The 17,556-nt window shown below is 40.8% G+C and overlaps 1 protein-coding gene across 2 annotated transcripts in view; it reads left to right on the top strand.

Moving 5' to 3' along the window:
• The window catches only part of cenpt (centromere protein T), a 71,247-nt gene that overhangs the window by 19,436 nt on the left and 34,255 nt on the right, over window positions 1-17,556 (top strand). For both annotated transcript variants that reach the window (XM_042061052.1, XM_042061051.1), the window contains exons 3-5: window positions 11,759-11,885; window positions 11,980-12,109; window positions 12,834-12,976. In XM_042061052.1, the coding sequence (XP_041916986.1) occupies window positions 11,759-11,885; window positions 11,980-12,109; window positions 12,834-12,976 (400 nt within the window). The remainder of the gene's footprint in view (window positions 1-11,758; window positions 11,886-11,979; window positions 12,110-12,833; window positions 12,977-17,556) is intronic.

Genomic DNA, 17,556 nt, shown 5'->3' with positions numbered 1-17,556 from the left:
GGAGTTACAAGCGATAAACGATTTTTGATGGTCACAAGTTTACTTCATTAGCGGTTTATTTTTTTTGGATTATTAAAGAGTGTTTTTCATTTAAAGGTTTGACTTTGTGCTTATTCAGTAGAGCATTCAGTGCTCTCCCCAATCCCAGACGTTCACATTGCATGTTTGTTTGTAATGGATGCAACCGCGAGATAGGCTATGCGTTTGACAATGAGTTGTTAACAGAACCAAGACATATAGCCCAGCAGCAATCTCGGGACTGTTCGTTATTTATTGAAGGGGCCACCGGAGGAATTTTGAGTGCTTCAGTTGGAAGTTGCATGACCCTCTCTTGCCTGCTAGAAATTGTTCAATGACCCTCCGACAGAATTGTTAAAGACATGACCATCCCCTGCCAATTGTCGCTGACTTCCGCCCGCGCCACAGCCACACACTTTGTGATAACTAAATCAATCTTTCCCGTGAGCTTGCATGCTACCAGCCCTTCCTTTTCAAATTGTGTTGCGCCTGTTTGCACAATTTCACAAATAATCATATGTGATTAATAATATGACACATAATCCCTGTGCACGGGGACCGAAACAATGCATGCCAACTTTTTCCATGTTTATCATGTATGTAACTTTCCCCTGTCTTGCCGTTTTAATGTTTTCCCGTACAACATCCCATATTTTAATACTCTCATAACAGCCCTGCCATCGGGCCTGTCTCTGTGTTGCCCTGTTGCTACCCCTTGCCCTTCCAACGAAACAGATGTCTTCAAATCATCGTTTTCCTTGCTTGAAGGCGAACTTAGAGTGACGTTAACCTATTTAAGTTTAACGGCGTGATTGTCGTGAGCGCATGATTGGCGCTTGCATGTTCGGCCTTATGTCTACGTGCGCACCTGAGGCTACTCAGCTGCAAGAGAAATAATTTCCCCTGTTTATGTTCACTGCAAGTTGGCCTACCATAACTTACCAACTCTGCACTGTAGACCCTAACTGGCTATTTATATTTTTCTGTGAAATAAGCAAATGTATTTGTTCAACTGAAGCAGAATTATGCATAGGCTAGCCTACTTGGAACATAATACATTTGACAAAGGACAGATGTATGTTGCTAGTGACAAAATATTAACTTTCAGTGTTTTACGATGTCTTTGTCATGGGGAAGTGTTTTTCCCCATGCATTTATTCTAGGTTACTGTCAGTGACTGCCGTGAGAGAAGCGGGGTCTGTGTTGTGTTGCATTGCGTTAATTTATTTTCATTGGGCATACCGTGCCGTGCCGTCCACAGCTCTTCAGTTCTGACAAAGCCAAAATTACTCCTTTTGAAACAATTGCTTGACGGGGGGGATCCCAAGCAGCTTTCAGCCATAAGGCTACTTTGAGAACATTTCAATTCACCCGACACTAATATTCAAAATGTTGAAAACTATTTTGCATAGCCTATAAAGCAGTTTAATTAAATGGAATGTTAGTTGTAAACAAACGAGCTACTTGGTGAGGCTTGGCCTCACACATGCGCTCGTGCCTTAGATGGCAGGAAAAATCTTCACGATAGGCCTATTAACTAACCACCCGATTCACGTTGGCTGGGGGGAAGGGGGGCCATCAGACATTTGTGCCCATAATCCGGCCCTGCCCCCCAAAAATCACACCTTCCCACCTCTGACAGCTTAAGAAGTCAAGAGGACTCCTTACTCACAGACCTATATCACAAACCTGCGGAATTTTGCCGTGTTTTGAAAGCCTATGCAGCTACAGGAGCTTCCAATCGCGAGGAAGCAATTTTGCATTGTAGGCATAACTAACATGCAATAACGCCGCCAACAACAACCAAAACTAGGCTAATCTTTGTCAACATGTAAATTAAATGTAACATTATTGTGAATCAAATTAAAATGTTCTCTTTTGCAAACGTAGGCATAGTAACAGAATAATTTAATAATGTTACAAAGATACTAAATCAATCCTATGTTTCATTAGGCTACTAGGCTATTTGTTTTGCATTGATTAATTTAGGTTAGGCCTTTTTATTCAGGGGCCGTATTCACAAAGAATTTTAAGGCAAAAAGTAGCTCCTAACTGGCGAATTTAGGAGCAACTCCTAAAAATAATGGGCGTGTCACTCCTAACTTTAGGACTCCTAAGGACTCCTAGGACTCCTTTTTTCACAAAGTAATTCACGAAGCATTTTAGACCTAAAAGTAGCACCTAAGTCTGGGACAGCTTAAGTCGAGAGGACCCCTAACTCACTAAGACCTATTCATAAACAGCTTTTTTGTGGCATTTTACGTTGCAATGTTTTGAAATGCGTAGCCTATGCGCAACAGGAGCTTCCAATCGCGAGGAAACAATTTTGCATTCATAAAAGGGATGCAATAACGCCACCAACAACAACCAAAACTACTCATTGTTAACATGTAAATGAAATGTAACGTTTCATTGTGAATCAAATTAAAATGTTCTCCTCTTTGCAAACGTAGCCTAGGGATATGGTGACAGATTCATTTAATAATGTTGCAAAGGTAGGCTACTGCATCAATCCATAGGCCTATGTTTCTTTAGGCTACTAGGCTATTTGTTTTGCCTTACTCTTTATTCATTTAGGCTAGGCCTTTTTATTCAGTTATTAATCATCTTCCGTCCTTCGCACTACTCGTGTAGCGCATGCATTCTCCGACCTGTCACCTGTCAGTCATCATCGGAAGAGAGGTGTTTGGAATTCCCGCGTTACAATCGTCAGCCAATCAAGGTGGTCACTAGCCTGGCTAGCGCCACCACTTCTCAATGAGACGTGGTCTGGGAACCAAACGTTCATTTTCTCGTATTTGAAAAAAATGCCCAGATCCGTTTATTGGGTGCCACGGATGTCTATCAAATGCATCTGTGCATAGCTCATCATCGTCTTGCTTTCCCCCCTGTTCTGTGATTGGTTCCCTATCTCAGGCGAAAATTTGCTCCATGGTCTCCAGGCTGCCTTAGCAGCGTGAATCAAATCGCGCGCAAGGCAGCATGGGAACACCCAGGCTAGGTGGTCACTTCAGTCAAGCTCGCGCATGAGTAATGACGTCATCCATAGCCACGAAGACTCACTCCTCGTTTAGGAGTTGTCTGAAAGGCTTTGTGAATAACTTTTAAGAGAAAACTCCAAGCTAAAATCTTTAAGTGCGATTTAGGAGTAGCCTACTCCTAGTAGTAAGATAAAAGCCTCTGTGAATAGCCTACGGCCCCAGTTATTCATCATCTTCCGTCCTTGTGTAGCGCACGCATTCTGAGACCTGTCACCTGTAAGGAGGGACCTGTCATCAAGGGAGGTGTTTGGAATCATGCCCGCGTTACAATCATCAGCCAATCAAGGTGGTCACGCTTGCCCATTTACCCAAATTAATGGTCGAATATTACTGATGATCAAGGGCGTAGGTTTGGTCTCAGCTTTGGTGGGGACACATCCACAACTCCTGTTGTCACGAAACCAACATTATTGTTTCAATACAAGTGAAGTGAAGCAAGTGAAGAATCTCGATTTCGATACTATTGCGATTTTTTAAAATTTGATTTGGTTTGTGTGATTTGTGAGATCATTTACATCAGTGGCAATCATAGAATTTGATTGACCCTACACACACACACAGAAAGTGATGGTTGTAGGCTAGGTTTCTTTTTCATATTTTGGAATTCATATAAACTATAAATTTATATTGAAAATTATTCATAGTATTTTATGATCTGCATGATTACTAATAGCTAAACATATTTAGTAATTTGATTAGGCTACATCATATCGATATTTAAATTATTAGGCTACACTTGTCTATATCATCACATTTGTAAATCATGTAAATCTAATTTAGTGCCTGCCACTTTAAGAGGAACGTGAATGCTGAAAAATAGTTTCACAAGTGCAAGGATAATGTGGATTCAGTGTTTGCTATGTCATTAGATAAAATAAATGTAAAAAAAAACTACTCAAAGAAAATCTTTCTGGGATGAGATCATAGAAGAGATAAGTGTCTCGCAATGTTAATTTCTATGAGTATGGAAATGCACCAGTTTATCTTTTATTTCTTTGCATTGTGCAGGCTACATTCACAAATACATTAGCCTACATAAACAGAATATAGGAACAGGAAAATGTCTGTGACAATATCCTGGGTAATATCCTAACAGCTAGTGCTATTTTACACAGTAAAATCCGCATTTGAAAGCCTGATCACCAGTTGCCAGTTTGTATGGCTAACTATTTTGCCTAGACTGCAATGAAAAAGCTTCGTATTTTTGGGTGGCAAAGCTGATCTACAAACCACAAAAAGGGGCAAACATGTACATGCTGAAGGGCAAAGGGAATATCACAATGTTTTACTCTGGCCTTTTTTGGGATAGGCTATGTATTGGCAGACAGCCCTAACTTACCGTTGTCGTTGACACACCCATAGACACACCCGCTCGCGGTGCAAGTACAGTAGCCTGCTTTGACACTCCGTGCGTGTAGGCCTGTAGCGTGCATGTCAGATAACACTTCCCCCTCCCCCTCTGTTTTTCAACAAATCATATGACGACATTTCTTGTACTGTTGTGCTGGCTGTCGGAATGATCAGCTGCACAAATAAGTTCGCTAAAATATTGGTGGGGACAATTTTGTCATCTTAAAATATTGATTAGGACTAGTCCTTAGTGTCCCACCCTAAATCTACGCCCATGCTGATGATCATTGTTATTTAAGAACATGCAGTGTGCGTAGGGTACTAAAAACATCTTGCTCGTAAAAAAGCATCATAACGCACATTCTGGCGGGTCTGTTATTTACTGTAGGCTGCGCAAACCACAGGCCTTTATTTTGGGCATTCATTCATTCATTCAACCTTTATTTATTCTCGGAGGGTCATTGAGGGAAGCCCTCATTTTCAATGAAGCCGAGATTACAGAAGCAAAGCGCTCCACAAACAAGACAACATTCGAGGCCTTCTGTTGAAGAATTTTATATAAAGCCTGCGCTGACAGTAATCCTCCTGCCCCTGATAGGCCAACCACAGCTGTGGATAGTGTGGAATGTTCAAGTAATAACACAATCCAATGTGTGTCAATTGTCCCCCGCTGACCACCTCACACATTTCTCTAGATTTTGCAACGAACTTACATGACACAATGCCATAAAATATGCCAGTTTTAGGACACAGAATAATGTTTGTAATGATACCAGGTAGGCCAGGTATTGTCGAAGGTGCATGGTGAAGTGAAATTCTTACTTTGGAAAACAAACATTTGCTGATATCATCGCCGATCATCAGAATATTGCAACAGATTCTGTGTTCTGGACTGCAGGTAACTTGTTAAGCCAGTGGTTCTCAAACTTTTATTTCATTCCCCACAATGATCAAGGGCCATGACTGATGATAGTGGAGATAACGTGTTATCCCGAGGCTTTTGCAAGTCAGCATCTTCGACGGTAGTCTATTAAAAATATACGTTTTCGATGTCCCAAACGGAGAGCCATACTTTATTGTTTTTAACGATCTCTATGCTACTCACAAAAATGTAGGCATGGGGACATGATGAAGTAGGCTATCCAACTGTGTTAAATTATTGTGATTACGAGCCAGTGGTTTTCAAACATTATGCGTGACTCGGACATCTAACTAAATGCAACAGGCTCATATCGTCCTCACATTCGCAAAATGAGGACCAGTGTTTTGTCAAATTGCAAATAGCTATTCTTTTTAACTATTTTTTTTATGATAGTATGAAGTGCTTTCTGTATAGGCTACTATCTTAATCTTGGAATATGGGGAGGGAAGTGGCGCGTCTGCAGTCAGCCAAATATGAATGTAATTCTGCGGCATAAAGCAGATATATTTGTTTATTGTACAGAAAAATAAAAATTACATGTCAAGCAGTCAATTGACTACATTGCAGTCAAGAAGTAGGGCAAATTAATTTACGAAACCAAAACGTGGGTCATAGTTGTCTAAGCCTCTATTGCGTAGCCTGTTAAAAACGTCGTCAGATAGTATTAAATCGGCAACAACATTGTTTTCTGCAGAAGCCTACCCAAGGCTACAGATTAATTCTGAACAGTTATTTCTCTACTGGCTCAATTGTCACACCACTGTTTTGATTTACGTAGTTGCTTTAACCCCAACACTGACAATAATGTAGACAGCAAATTTCGATTTTCGTTACCACCGTGTAGTCAAACCTTAAGCCATACCCAAGTAGCCTAAATCGAGGTAATGTTTAATTATGCATGATTTATTTTGTTATTGAATTCGTAGGCTGGGATTACTCTCGGCAACAATTATGTTTAATGGTAGATCCTGCTTCAGAAGGGACGGCAGGCAGAGCGATGTACAGTGGCAGAGCGACGCACAGTGGCTGAAAGTGGTACTAAAGCTTCACGCAGCTTCACGCCGCGTAATGCGCGAATGAAGTGGTCATTTGAAAGCGATGCCCACTGTATAACTGAAATTAAATTGAAATTCTGAAAGCACACAGGCAAGCAAATGTTTGGGCACAAGATACAGTGCCTGCTCCAAAGATTCTTGACTCACTATCACTGGGATGGAGACAAATTGTTGAGGGGCAATGGTCTTCTGTTCTGTCAACTTCCACCAGCACCAGAGGCTGTTGTGGAACTTGTGAAGTGTTGTTGTCTTGCCAGCCAATGCAGTATAAGGTGTTCTTGCAAGAGTAACAACTTACCATTCACACAACTTTGCAGGTGTGAAGGCTCTGAGGAGATGTACACCAATATTAAAGAGACAGTGACAGTGGTGAGGATAAATGCTTGAATGACTGACAATGTTTTGTTGAACTCTTCAATAATGAAACAAGATGCAGATTTTTTAAAATCTTTTTTTCATTTTTTTCTCCAAATGTTTTGGCAAATGATGCAATACATCTTTTGAAAATAGTCTGTATCTCACTTGTCTACCTTATTAGGTGTATATTTATCAAAAAGTTGACCACTTTAAGCCTTTATATTATTTTTCCGCATATATTGTCCGCCATCTTGAATTTTGGCACTGAAAATGAAGAAAAAAATTGGAAACAGGTTGTTTTGTATTCAGTGGGGTCCTAGCAAGTAAAAAACACCAGTTGCAAAAATCTATATGAATCGTTCCTAAAATAACACAATTCCCCATACTATGAATGGGAAATTTACTTCCGGAAACTAAGCTCTCTCGGAGGAGGGGCGGGACTGTGATGCTCTATTACACCCCACCCCCTCTCCTCCCTCAATCACACTCATTTTAATATGCTAACTAAAGGCCACTCGAGAGCGCAGACCTCCGCGAAGACAAAATGGCCTATCCCGTAATATTAATAACAATGAAAACTCATTTATGGATCCATTCATACTCGAACCTGCTCCAAAGTTTAATAATTGAAATCATCAAATTAAAAAAACCAAAAAAGTTTAGGCTATTTCCAGCGAATGCGAGGTAGAAGTGTTTATCCAACGAAGTGGCAAGAACCTTACGTCTTTATCATCTGTATTAATAACAACAAAAAACAGTAGTGGCAGAGCGTAGCAGTGGCTAGCTATAGGGTCAGAGACCGTGGCAGAATTATTGGTCAGTCTGCAAGTAGGTGACAGGGTTCGCATAACTGGGTTTGATGCATTTGAACCATTACAACACAACTGCATTAATTAAAAAAAAAAAACATTAAATCAATCGTGTCCAAGTAGGCTACCACGCATCGCGCACTCGAGGTGGAATAAACAAAGTTGATCCAGGCCACATCGCCACAACATTACGATTTCTGGATCATATCCCTATATTTGCACAGAAGTGTGACAACAATAATGCGAATGCTTACTCGAGGAAAGTCAAAAGTATCCTATGCAGTCAATCATATTAAGGGAAATGGCTTATATTCGCGCTTATTAGTCAGCCTATCTATTCTATCTATATGTGTAGGCTATAGGTTTCACATTCCCTTTTAATTCGTATCCTCTAATAAGACTACAGTTGTCATTATAGATAGGTTGTTGCATAACTTAGTAGAATTTGAGCATGATGCATGTCCATTTATATAGAAACATAGGCCTACTTTCGAAGTGTTATCATTTTTAATAATCCACGTTTCACAAAATACTGTGCAAATAAAGGCCTAGATTCACGATCAACTAATTTTGTTGCGCTGCATTGCCTCCAAGTGTCGCCAACTGACGATACACATTGGAAATGTGCGTACGCCAGACAGGAAGTTTGCGTGGAGGACCGCACATTCTCACGTTCAAGTCAGTCTTCGTACATCCGGACGTGAGCATGAGAAGTGGCGTACGCAGCATTTTTGTGGATACGCAAGCTTTGTACATGAGGCCCCAGGTACGCCATGTTTTTGGAGGTGCATTGCCATTGAGATTACATAGTAAGGAGCTGGCTCAAGGGTTATAAATGTATTTTGTCGTGTTTAGTTGTATAATGAAAGCACAGCTTTTATAGCCATCAATGCGTCTTCCCTTCTGGCTCTTTGACTATGAATTTGGTAACTAAAGCGGACTATTTGACGTCTTTAGAACACTAAACAGGTGGAGGTGTCAAATGTTGAGTTTCTCCAGTCTAGAATTTTTGATGTTAATCACTCCTATGATGTATTGCTATTGTCTATCCAAAGTAAAATACCTGTTTCGAAGTTAACTAAGTTAACTAAACTCTGATTGTTTGCACCTCCAAGTGGTGTGTGATGTTGGTCTGTGACGCGAGTTTGTGTGAGTGGAACATATATTTTTTCGAGATGAAAGGCTAAAGTTGTGCCCAACACTAAGTAAATTGAGTAGAATATTTTTTTCAATTAATAGCCATCACTATGAAACTTTTCCAGTTGATTAGTGACATAAAAAAATGTACTTTTGAGATTTTTATGTTTATATATGCAAATTAGGCATTCATTCATGTAGATTGATCTTATTATCAGCCTATGATCGCTAAACATTGATTTTTTATTTTATTTTTTATGTTGCAATCGGTTGAATCCGTTCAGCTGCGCTTGTGGTTCAGCTGTGGGCACGCAGCGGCAGGGACGGGTGATGATGAGCGCTGTTTATGTAGCCTAATGAAGTGACGGCTTAGTTAATTCCACGCAAAGCACAGCGTTCACTTTCTGCGCATAGAAAAACTCGGTATTAGCGCTTTCTTTGTACATCCAGCCTTGAGTGCTGGCCTTTGCTAGCTCCTTCAAACTTTGCAAACTCAGATGGGTGATGTTGTTGTTTCAAGTGCGGCCCGCGAGTGCATTTGACCGATGTTATACGGTAACTGGCTTTCATGTTAACTGGCTGGACTGTTTACTTTGCTTCTGGAGTTAACGTAACCGCCCCCTTCTCTGCAGATGTGTTCAGCTGATGATTTAGCCTCCGATACCTGGCCGTAGATTCGTCTGTTTAACTGAAGTTCAAATAGAAATGTGATGCTCCACTTTCTTGTTTAATAAAGCTTTACAACACGATGTGTTTGCGTTGGAAGTGTCAGGTTGTCTGTAGTAGGCTACATGCGCTGGACCATGAATATGCTACCAAATAAATACAACTAAATAAATTCCACGTGGGTCTCGAACCACTACTAAATTAAACTGCTTGCATGATAACCTGACACCAACATGCTTGCGCCACTAACCAGTTGACACTTCCCAGCGAAATTGGTAATACTAGGCCTACTAGTAAATGAGGTCACCTAGTATGTTATTGTGTTTAGCAGGTTAACACAGCGGATTATGGTGACTGGCTGTGTTATCTTGCAATGTTGCCCAAAGTAGCCTATCATGATTCAGTTTACAAACGTTTCACTGATTGCTGCCAGGCTGTGGCCGCCTCTACTTGAAGTGTCTTATTATGAACGCCAGCAAATAAATAAAATAAAGTTCAACTATGAGATTCGAACTCGAATGACAAAACTAGAACTATAATCTGCATATTAACCTGATGCATATCACAACAAACGTGAAACACGCATTGAAACGCACAATGTGCAGAAGTCGATGTCTTCATTTTACACAATTTTACATATCACAAAAGATATGTAATATCAAATATCACAAGATACACGTAGGCCTAGGCTATTTACGTTCGTGTTTTGACATGTTAACATAGGTTTGAGATGTATTGGATTTATATTTTAATAATTTATTTCTTATCAAGTGATAAGTTGCATGTGGCTCAACAGGTTAATGCGTTGACAATGTTTTTTTAGACTAGCCTACGGGTTCAATCCTCGCCATTCACAGTTTTTTAAATTTATACATTTTTAGACCAGCAATGCTTCCTCAATTTAGGCTGAAGATGATGATAATGATAATAATAATAATAATAATAATAAGCTTTATTTGTATAGCACCTTTCATACACAGAATGCAGCTCAAAGTGCTTTACATTTGAAGTATGTAACACAATAATAGTCAGTCAGTCATTATCAATCACTTTTCTTTGCTGTTTATGATCTACTCAGCAACATATCAAAAATATAGAAAATGACGTCATAAGACTGGCAGCCTTAACCCTCTTACCCCCCACAAGATGGACTAGGTGGCCGCGGACAGCCTGACCAGCAGTCAGTGAAACGTAAAAACCATTAAGCCTAGGCTATACTTTGAAGGTCTAAATGGCTTGGGCAATGTAGCAAGATGACACAGTAGCCAGTTACCATGATCTACTGTGTTAACCTGCTATAAACACAATAACATACTAGGTGACCTCTTTTACTTGTAGGCCTAGTAAATAAGTATGGCCAATTTCGCTGGGAAGTGTCAGCCTGATTAGTGGCGCAAGCAGGTTAATGTCAGGTTATCATGCAAGTAGTTTAATTTAGTAGTGGTGCAAGACCCACGTGGAGTTTATTTAGTTTTATTTATTTGGTGGCATATTCATGGTCCAGCGCATGTAGCCTAGCCTACTACAGACAACCTGATACTTCCAACGCCGACACATCGTGTTGTAAAGCTTTATTAAACAACAAAGTGCAGCATCACAAACATGTCTATTTGAACTTCAGTTAAACAGACGAATCTGCGGCCAGGTATCGGAGGCTAAATCATCAGCTGAACACACCTGCAAGAGAAGGGGGCGGTTACGTTAACTCCAGAGGCAAAGTAAGGAGTCCAGCCAGTTAACATGAAAGCCAGTTACCGTATAACACCGGCATAAATTCGCCATGTCAGATTTACAGGCCTGTCATGGCCGATGATGTGAAAATCGGCCAATTCCAGTCACCAGCCAATCAATCGGTGCATCTCTAATTGATAACGATTACATGTCTATCGCAATATATATGGCTATTGTTTTATCGCCCAGCCCTATCTCTGCACTTGTACGGCACTTGTCATCTTGTTTTGTAGTGAGCGCACAATAGATAGGGCGATTGTAGGGAAAGGGATATGGCTTCTCTCCATTTGAGCCCATTTCCCCTCTAGATCCATGCTTTCGCTTCTTTGCTTTGACATGGATGATTTTGGGACAATTAAAAGTTTCAGTGGAGTTTTGACCATCTGTGAGGTGATCCTGGGTAAAGATCAGTATCGCAGGTATTTCCAGATATTACCAGGGTGCGTCAGCAATAACATACGCTATTCTCCCTGTTGTAAGTATGTGTCAAATGAGTTTGAAACTTATTTTAAGGTAAAAACAACATGGTGTTTAACTATAGTCATTTATAGCAAGAAAACATTTAGGGATAATCTTAAAGATGAGCCTTTTTGAGAATCCTTAGTGACGAATGGTGAAGTTCAATAATATTTTCTATAGACTGCAATACAGGAAAATGTTTTTTTCACTTAGGGTGCATCATGTTCCCCACCACCTACCAGCAAGCAGAACAAGGAATCGACCAAAAAGCCTCCTCAGCCACTTCTAGAATATCAGCTTGCTACACCTCGTGTCTTATTGAGGCGCATCATACAAACACGTGAGTCATGAAAAGTGACAATAGTACAGTGATCAAGTTCTCTTTGCTTAAATACTGTATGTATGCTAATGATTTGTATGAATGTGTAAGACAGAAGCAGAAGCACCCATGGTGTCAAATCAGCCAGATGCAAAGGATGTGAACCCTATAATGTCACACACTCCCTGCACAGAGGAAGTGAGGCCGCTTTCCTCAGAGTCCAATCTGTATTATGACTGTCAGAGGTAAGTCAATAATGATTGATTGAGTTACCAACTATTCGGGACCTTTACAGCCCAAGAAGTCCAGTATTCTGTGATCGTAGCGGTCTAGGTGGGTTGTATGGGGCTAGGAGATCTTTAATATATTCAGGTGCCCGGTCATTTATGGCTTTGTATGTTAGAAGTAATATTTTGAAGTCAATGTGACTACAGGTAGCCAGTGACCAAGAAACGACCAGATTTTGGGATTGCTCCTCTCAAAAACGCTTAACTCCCTCTATCGTGTGTAAATGACAGATTTAAGTGAAGGGGAGAATTGGCGCAGAGTGAAATGTGCGTAGTTACGCGTTTTTTTGTTTTTGTTTTTTTTTTACTTGCGCACCCTTACGCACATGGGAGAATTCCCCCCTTAACTCAAGAGCGCGCACACACACACATAGAATCACACACTCTAACTCTAGCACACACACACACACACATACGTGTACGTACACACACACACACACACACACACACACAGAGCGGTACACCCACGCACACACACACACAAGCACCATTACACCATACCTCCCTGCCCGCCCCATACTCACACACCATTTAATCCAATTTCACGTGGTATGACACAACTATCTTCACTTTGTCATATAGTCTATGGGTGTTATTTGGACTGTGAGGCTCTCTGTAAAACCTTTTCTTACAGGTGGATGTTGAATTGCATTGACATTGATTTTAAGCTTCTACTTAACAGAGATCCAGAGGTCCAGTCTGAGCTGGATTTGTCAAACATTACCTTGGAGCTGATGCAGCCTATCCCAAAGGGGTTGAGCCGCAAGAGAGCCCCGACCTCCATCAGTGTGTCTGCTTTTGAGAGACAGCTTGAGCATCTGACAGGTAGAAACAAAGCATCACATATAGACCTTGTCAGTGACTGTGTAATCAAGTTTAATTAGGTGTGATCGTGGCACAAAATTCACATGTGTGTGTGTGTGTGTGTGGTGGGGGTGGATGGGATCCTTACTGTCCCAGCCCTAGAAGGGGGGGAAAAAAAAGAAGAAAATTCCCTGGCTTCCTGGTCCGGTAGCATCAAATCAAAGAGGGCAGGGAGCACAATGACGACAATGCTTACCACTGACATTGCATAAAATATAATTACACTTCTGTGGTAGTGTGGTTAGGGTTTCTACTAGGCCTGCACGATAAATTGTTATAAAATCTCTTCACCCCTGCACGCGATTTAATTTTTTAATGACTTCTATTCTCATTTAATTTACGAGCCGACTGCATCACAAACGCTATTACTTTCTTCTGTGAGTTTTAAAGCGCTCCCAGGCGCTGCAATGCTTTCCCTTCTAGGTTCTCACAAAGTTCAGGGCTTCACCCTCAGCTAATGACAAAGTGCCTTTTAGTCACGTGTTTCACTGGTGGAGCGAGCGCGGTAGCCTAGTTCGGAAAGCCTTCGAGGCTACAGCATCGTCGAACTAGTGTGACAGGAAATAAACAAAATTGATGTTGATAACCCAGATAGCCTACTAGCAGTGTTGGGGGTAACGAGTTACAAAGTTATGTGCTACAGTAACGAAGGTAACGAAGTAAGGTAACGCATTACAACTCAAATTTCAGTAATTAGTTACAGTTACTGAATAACTGGAACTTCCATTCCAGTGTATCTCTAATATATTGACTTGTTGTTTCCATAGCAGCACGCAGTGATTGCTTATTTAAAATATAGATTAGCCTACTGTAGATACATTATTTCATTGTAGTGCACAGGTAAGAGCACGCATTCTCTCCTCGCACCACTCTCCCTCAAATAAGTTGGCTTCAGCCTGCACCACTTCTGCAAGGACCGTACGGTGTAGCCTAGACAACTTTGATGCATTCAAGTTAACTTAAAGTAAAGTTAGTATAGCCTACTTATCACAACATTGTCAATCACGTTGTCAATTGCAAACGCTAATTCAAACGTCTCTCTACTGAACTACCTGTGGCTAAATTTGCGTAGGATGTAGAGAAAGCACCCATTTGATAAAATGAGCCAGTGGTGGAGAAATAACTTTTTTAAGTGTGTGTATATATACTCTTTTGATCCCGTGAGGGGAAATTTGGTCTCTGCATTTATCCCAATCTGTGAATTAGTGAAACACACTCGGCACACAGTGAACACACGGTGAGGTGAAGCACACACTAATCCCGGCGCAGTGAGCTGCTTGCAACAACAGCGACGCTCGGGGAGCAGTGAAGGGTTAGGTGCCTTGCTCAAGGGCACTTCAGCCGTGCCTACTGGTCGGGGTTTGAACCGGCAACCCTCGGGTTACAAGTCCGAAGCGATAACCAGTAGGCCACGGCTGCCCCTAAGAAATAATTTGTAGCCTAGGGTAGGCTACTGCAAAAAACATTGGGTTTCCTCTAGATTTTTTTTTTTTTTTTTTTTAACAGTTTAACCGTTTTTGCGATATTGACAAACATGCGTAACACATGGAAGCTCTTGATGGCGCATGCCACTAACGTCTATAAAAACAATATATTTATGGAATAAAACTAGATACTAGACAGGTACCTCGGATTAGCATGGCTGTGTATTGTTAAACTGCAATTGTCTGCAGCCAGCGAAGGGCATTTAGCCTACTATGCGTCCGGACAATATTGTGCGTCTCCCCTAATTCTGAAGCAGTGGCACCGCTAAATGAAGAGGAAACACTGAAGTTAATGTTTTTTAAATAGGCTACATCAATACAATATATAAAATGTGAAGTGAAACTGGACATGCCATAATAACCTTTGACTGCAACTGCAACTACATTGTGCGTCTGCCCAGATTCTGATACCATAGCGGTATTAATTTAAACCGTGGCGGGCTGCCATGCTAAAATAAACGTAGAGGATACACTGGTTCAAGGAGTTAAAATGGAGCCTGTATCAGGACCATATTTTGTTCAGTGTGTTATATGTACTAGTTTTGGTAGCCTACTGTACTTAAATGGCCAGTATTTTCTGTCTTTCTGGATATTCAATTATGTTTTACTACAGCTGAGTACACCACAGGGTGGCAACAACTCGAGATAGGAATCATGGTGGGATGTACCATCTCCCCACTTGCTTTTACAATGGCAATGGAGGTCATCATTGGGGCCTCAAAATGGGTAGTGGGTGGGGACATTGCTTCTTATATGCTTGCACATAACTTAATTAGAGAGAGAGAGAGAGAGAGAGAGAGAGAGAGAGAGAGAGATATGAAATGAAAGGTTTTCATCCTATACTGTGTAAATTAGTACAACATAGAAAATTATTGTGTGGTGGTAAATGTTGATATTGTGGTGGGCCGCCACAAAAAAGTCAATGTATGGGAAACACTGGATTTATGTTACATGCTACATATGATGTGCTCCCATCTCCCAAGAATTTAAGTCAATGGTTTGGTGAGGATGATAAATGCATACTTTGCTCGTGTGGGCAGCCTCCACCATATCCTATCAGGGTGCAGGGTAAGTCTCACCCAGGGGCGGTATACGTGGCGTCATAACCAGGTATTGAAATGTGTGGCAGCGGCAATTGAAGATAAAAAGAGAGAAGTCAATTCATTAGCAGCTAGTAAAGGGGTTAACTTATTAACAAATTAACTTTGTACGTCTGGGGGATAAAACTCGTTCTTCAAAGGCCAGGTGTAAAACCGCCTAGTTGGAAAATGGAGCGGGCTGGGAAATGAAGGTTGATCTTGGCCAGCAGATGGCCTCCACATGTAGTGAGTACTGAACTAAGACCCGACTTAATTCTATGGTCGGATTCAGAGAAGATAGTTTACTTCATTGAACTCACTGTTCCTTGGGAAGACAGTGGAAGAGGCCAATGAGCTGAAGAGAGGGAAATGCACTGAAATGTCAGAGGAGGCAGCTAAGCGAGGTTGGAGTGCACAATTAGGGCCTATTGATGAATCTGTGCACGAAGGTTTGTCCACATCAATGGGACAAGCCAACCTAGACCAGGGGTTTTCAAACTTTTTGTGTGTGTGGACCACTATTTGTAATAAAGAATTTTCCCGGACCACCTCATAATACCCTTAATATTTTATTAAGGGTATTCTGAGGTGGTCCACGAAAATTCTATACACAGCCCTACTGTACCCGATTCCTGAATTAATCTGCACCTCTTAATAGGCCTACTAGCACTAAAACTAGGCCTATAACTGGGCATCACATCAGTAGGCTATCGTAAAAGCACCAATATGTCTAAAACAAAAATGTTTTTTAATACTTCAAAATAGCATTTGATAAATTAACCTTACATTTTAGCCATTTAGCCATATGTGTGTAGATTTGAACAAAATCTGGGTTGGTTCTTAGCGTGAGCTTTTACTGCCCAAGAAATTGCTCGGAGTTTGAATTCTCGTCGTGAAATAAAAAATTCCACTGGAGCTCCAAGCGGTTTTTACTCTTCGAATCACTGTACATATTAATTGACGCATAGGCTACTCGTAAAAGGGCGGATACAACAGGCTTGTTAAAAGAAAGTTTACTGCACACAACGGTTGCCACGTATTTAATTTATTTATTTACTCAAGCGCCCGATGGCATAATCAAGTTAATTTCAACAACGTATTTCCTTAATATATTATTAAATGTATAACGTTACAGTAATAAGAACATCTGTCTGTCTGAGAGCGAGAGAGATGGAGAATGGGGAGAGAGAGACAGAGAAAGAGAATAAGTTTTCTTTTCACACTCCACTGTCAATCTCCTTATTATTAGTAGAACTAGAGTTAACATCTGCCTCTTTTCTCTTCAGAGAACCTGTTGCCATCCATCGATCCATGTTGTGGTTCTAACCAGTTCTTCTAACCCTTAGCACCCTAAGCTGTTTTTAGGGCATTTTCACTACCTTTATTCATAAGGATTTATTCTGGTCATTGCACGTGCCACACACACATAGGGCCTATTATATATTGTTTTTTTTTCAGCAGAGTCTAGGCTATCCAGATCTGCTATCATGGATAGCATGTATTAGTACTGGCATTGATTTTATTTTGATTTTTAAAGAATTAAAATACAAAAAGCGTATTATAAAACTTGTTATATTTTGACATATTTCACCACAGCAAGCTCATAGCTCTACATGCATTTCATGTGTGTGTAGGGCAGACTGTCCTGAATCGGGCAATATCATTGCCATGTTGGAGGGATACTGTGGGGCTGAGCAATTTACAGAAATATGTGGTGTGTGATTTACGGAAATAAATGCCATTTTTTATTTAGTGATGGAAAAATGACCTTTCTGCGCTCCATATCTGTGACACGAACTGATCTGACCTGACTTGACCCGAGTTTGCGTGTTAGCCTGTGGTGTATGCACTCATAATGATCCTCAGCTTTTTAATGCATTGCCATGAACAAAGTAAAGGCAAAAAAGGTGTTTCTTTGTTGAACAAATTGGGATGCAATGTGAGCCTTGAATTGGATGCCGTGCAAGAATTTGCTAGG

This window comes from Alosa sapidissima, chromosome 14 (genome assembly GCF_018492685.1).
Source record: "Alosa sapidissima isolate fAloSap1 chromosome 14, fAloSap1.pri, whole genome shotgun sequence".
NCBI lineage: Eukaryota > Metazoa > Chordata > Actinopteri > Clupeiformes > Clupeidae > Alosa > Alosa sapidissima.
This window is presented reverse-complemented; position numbering and strand designations above follow the sequence as displayed.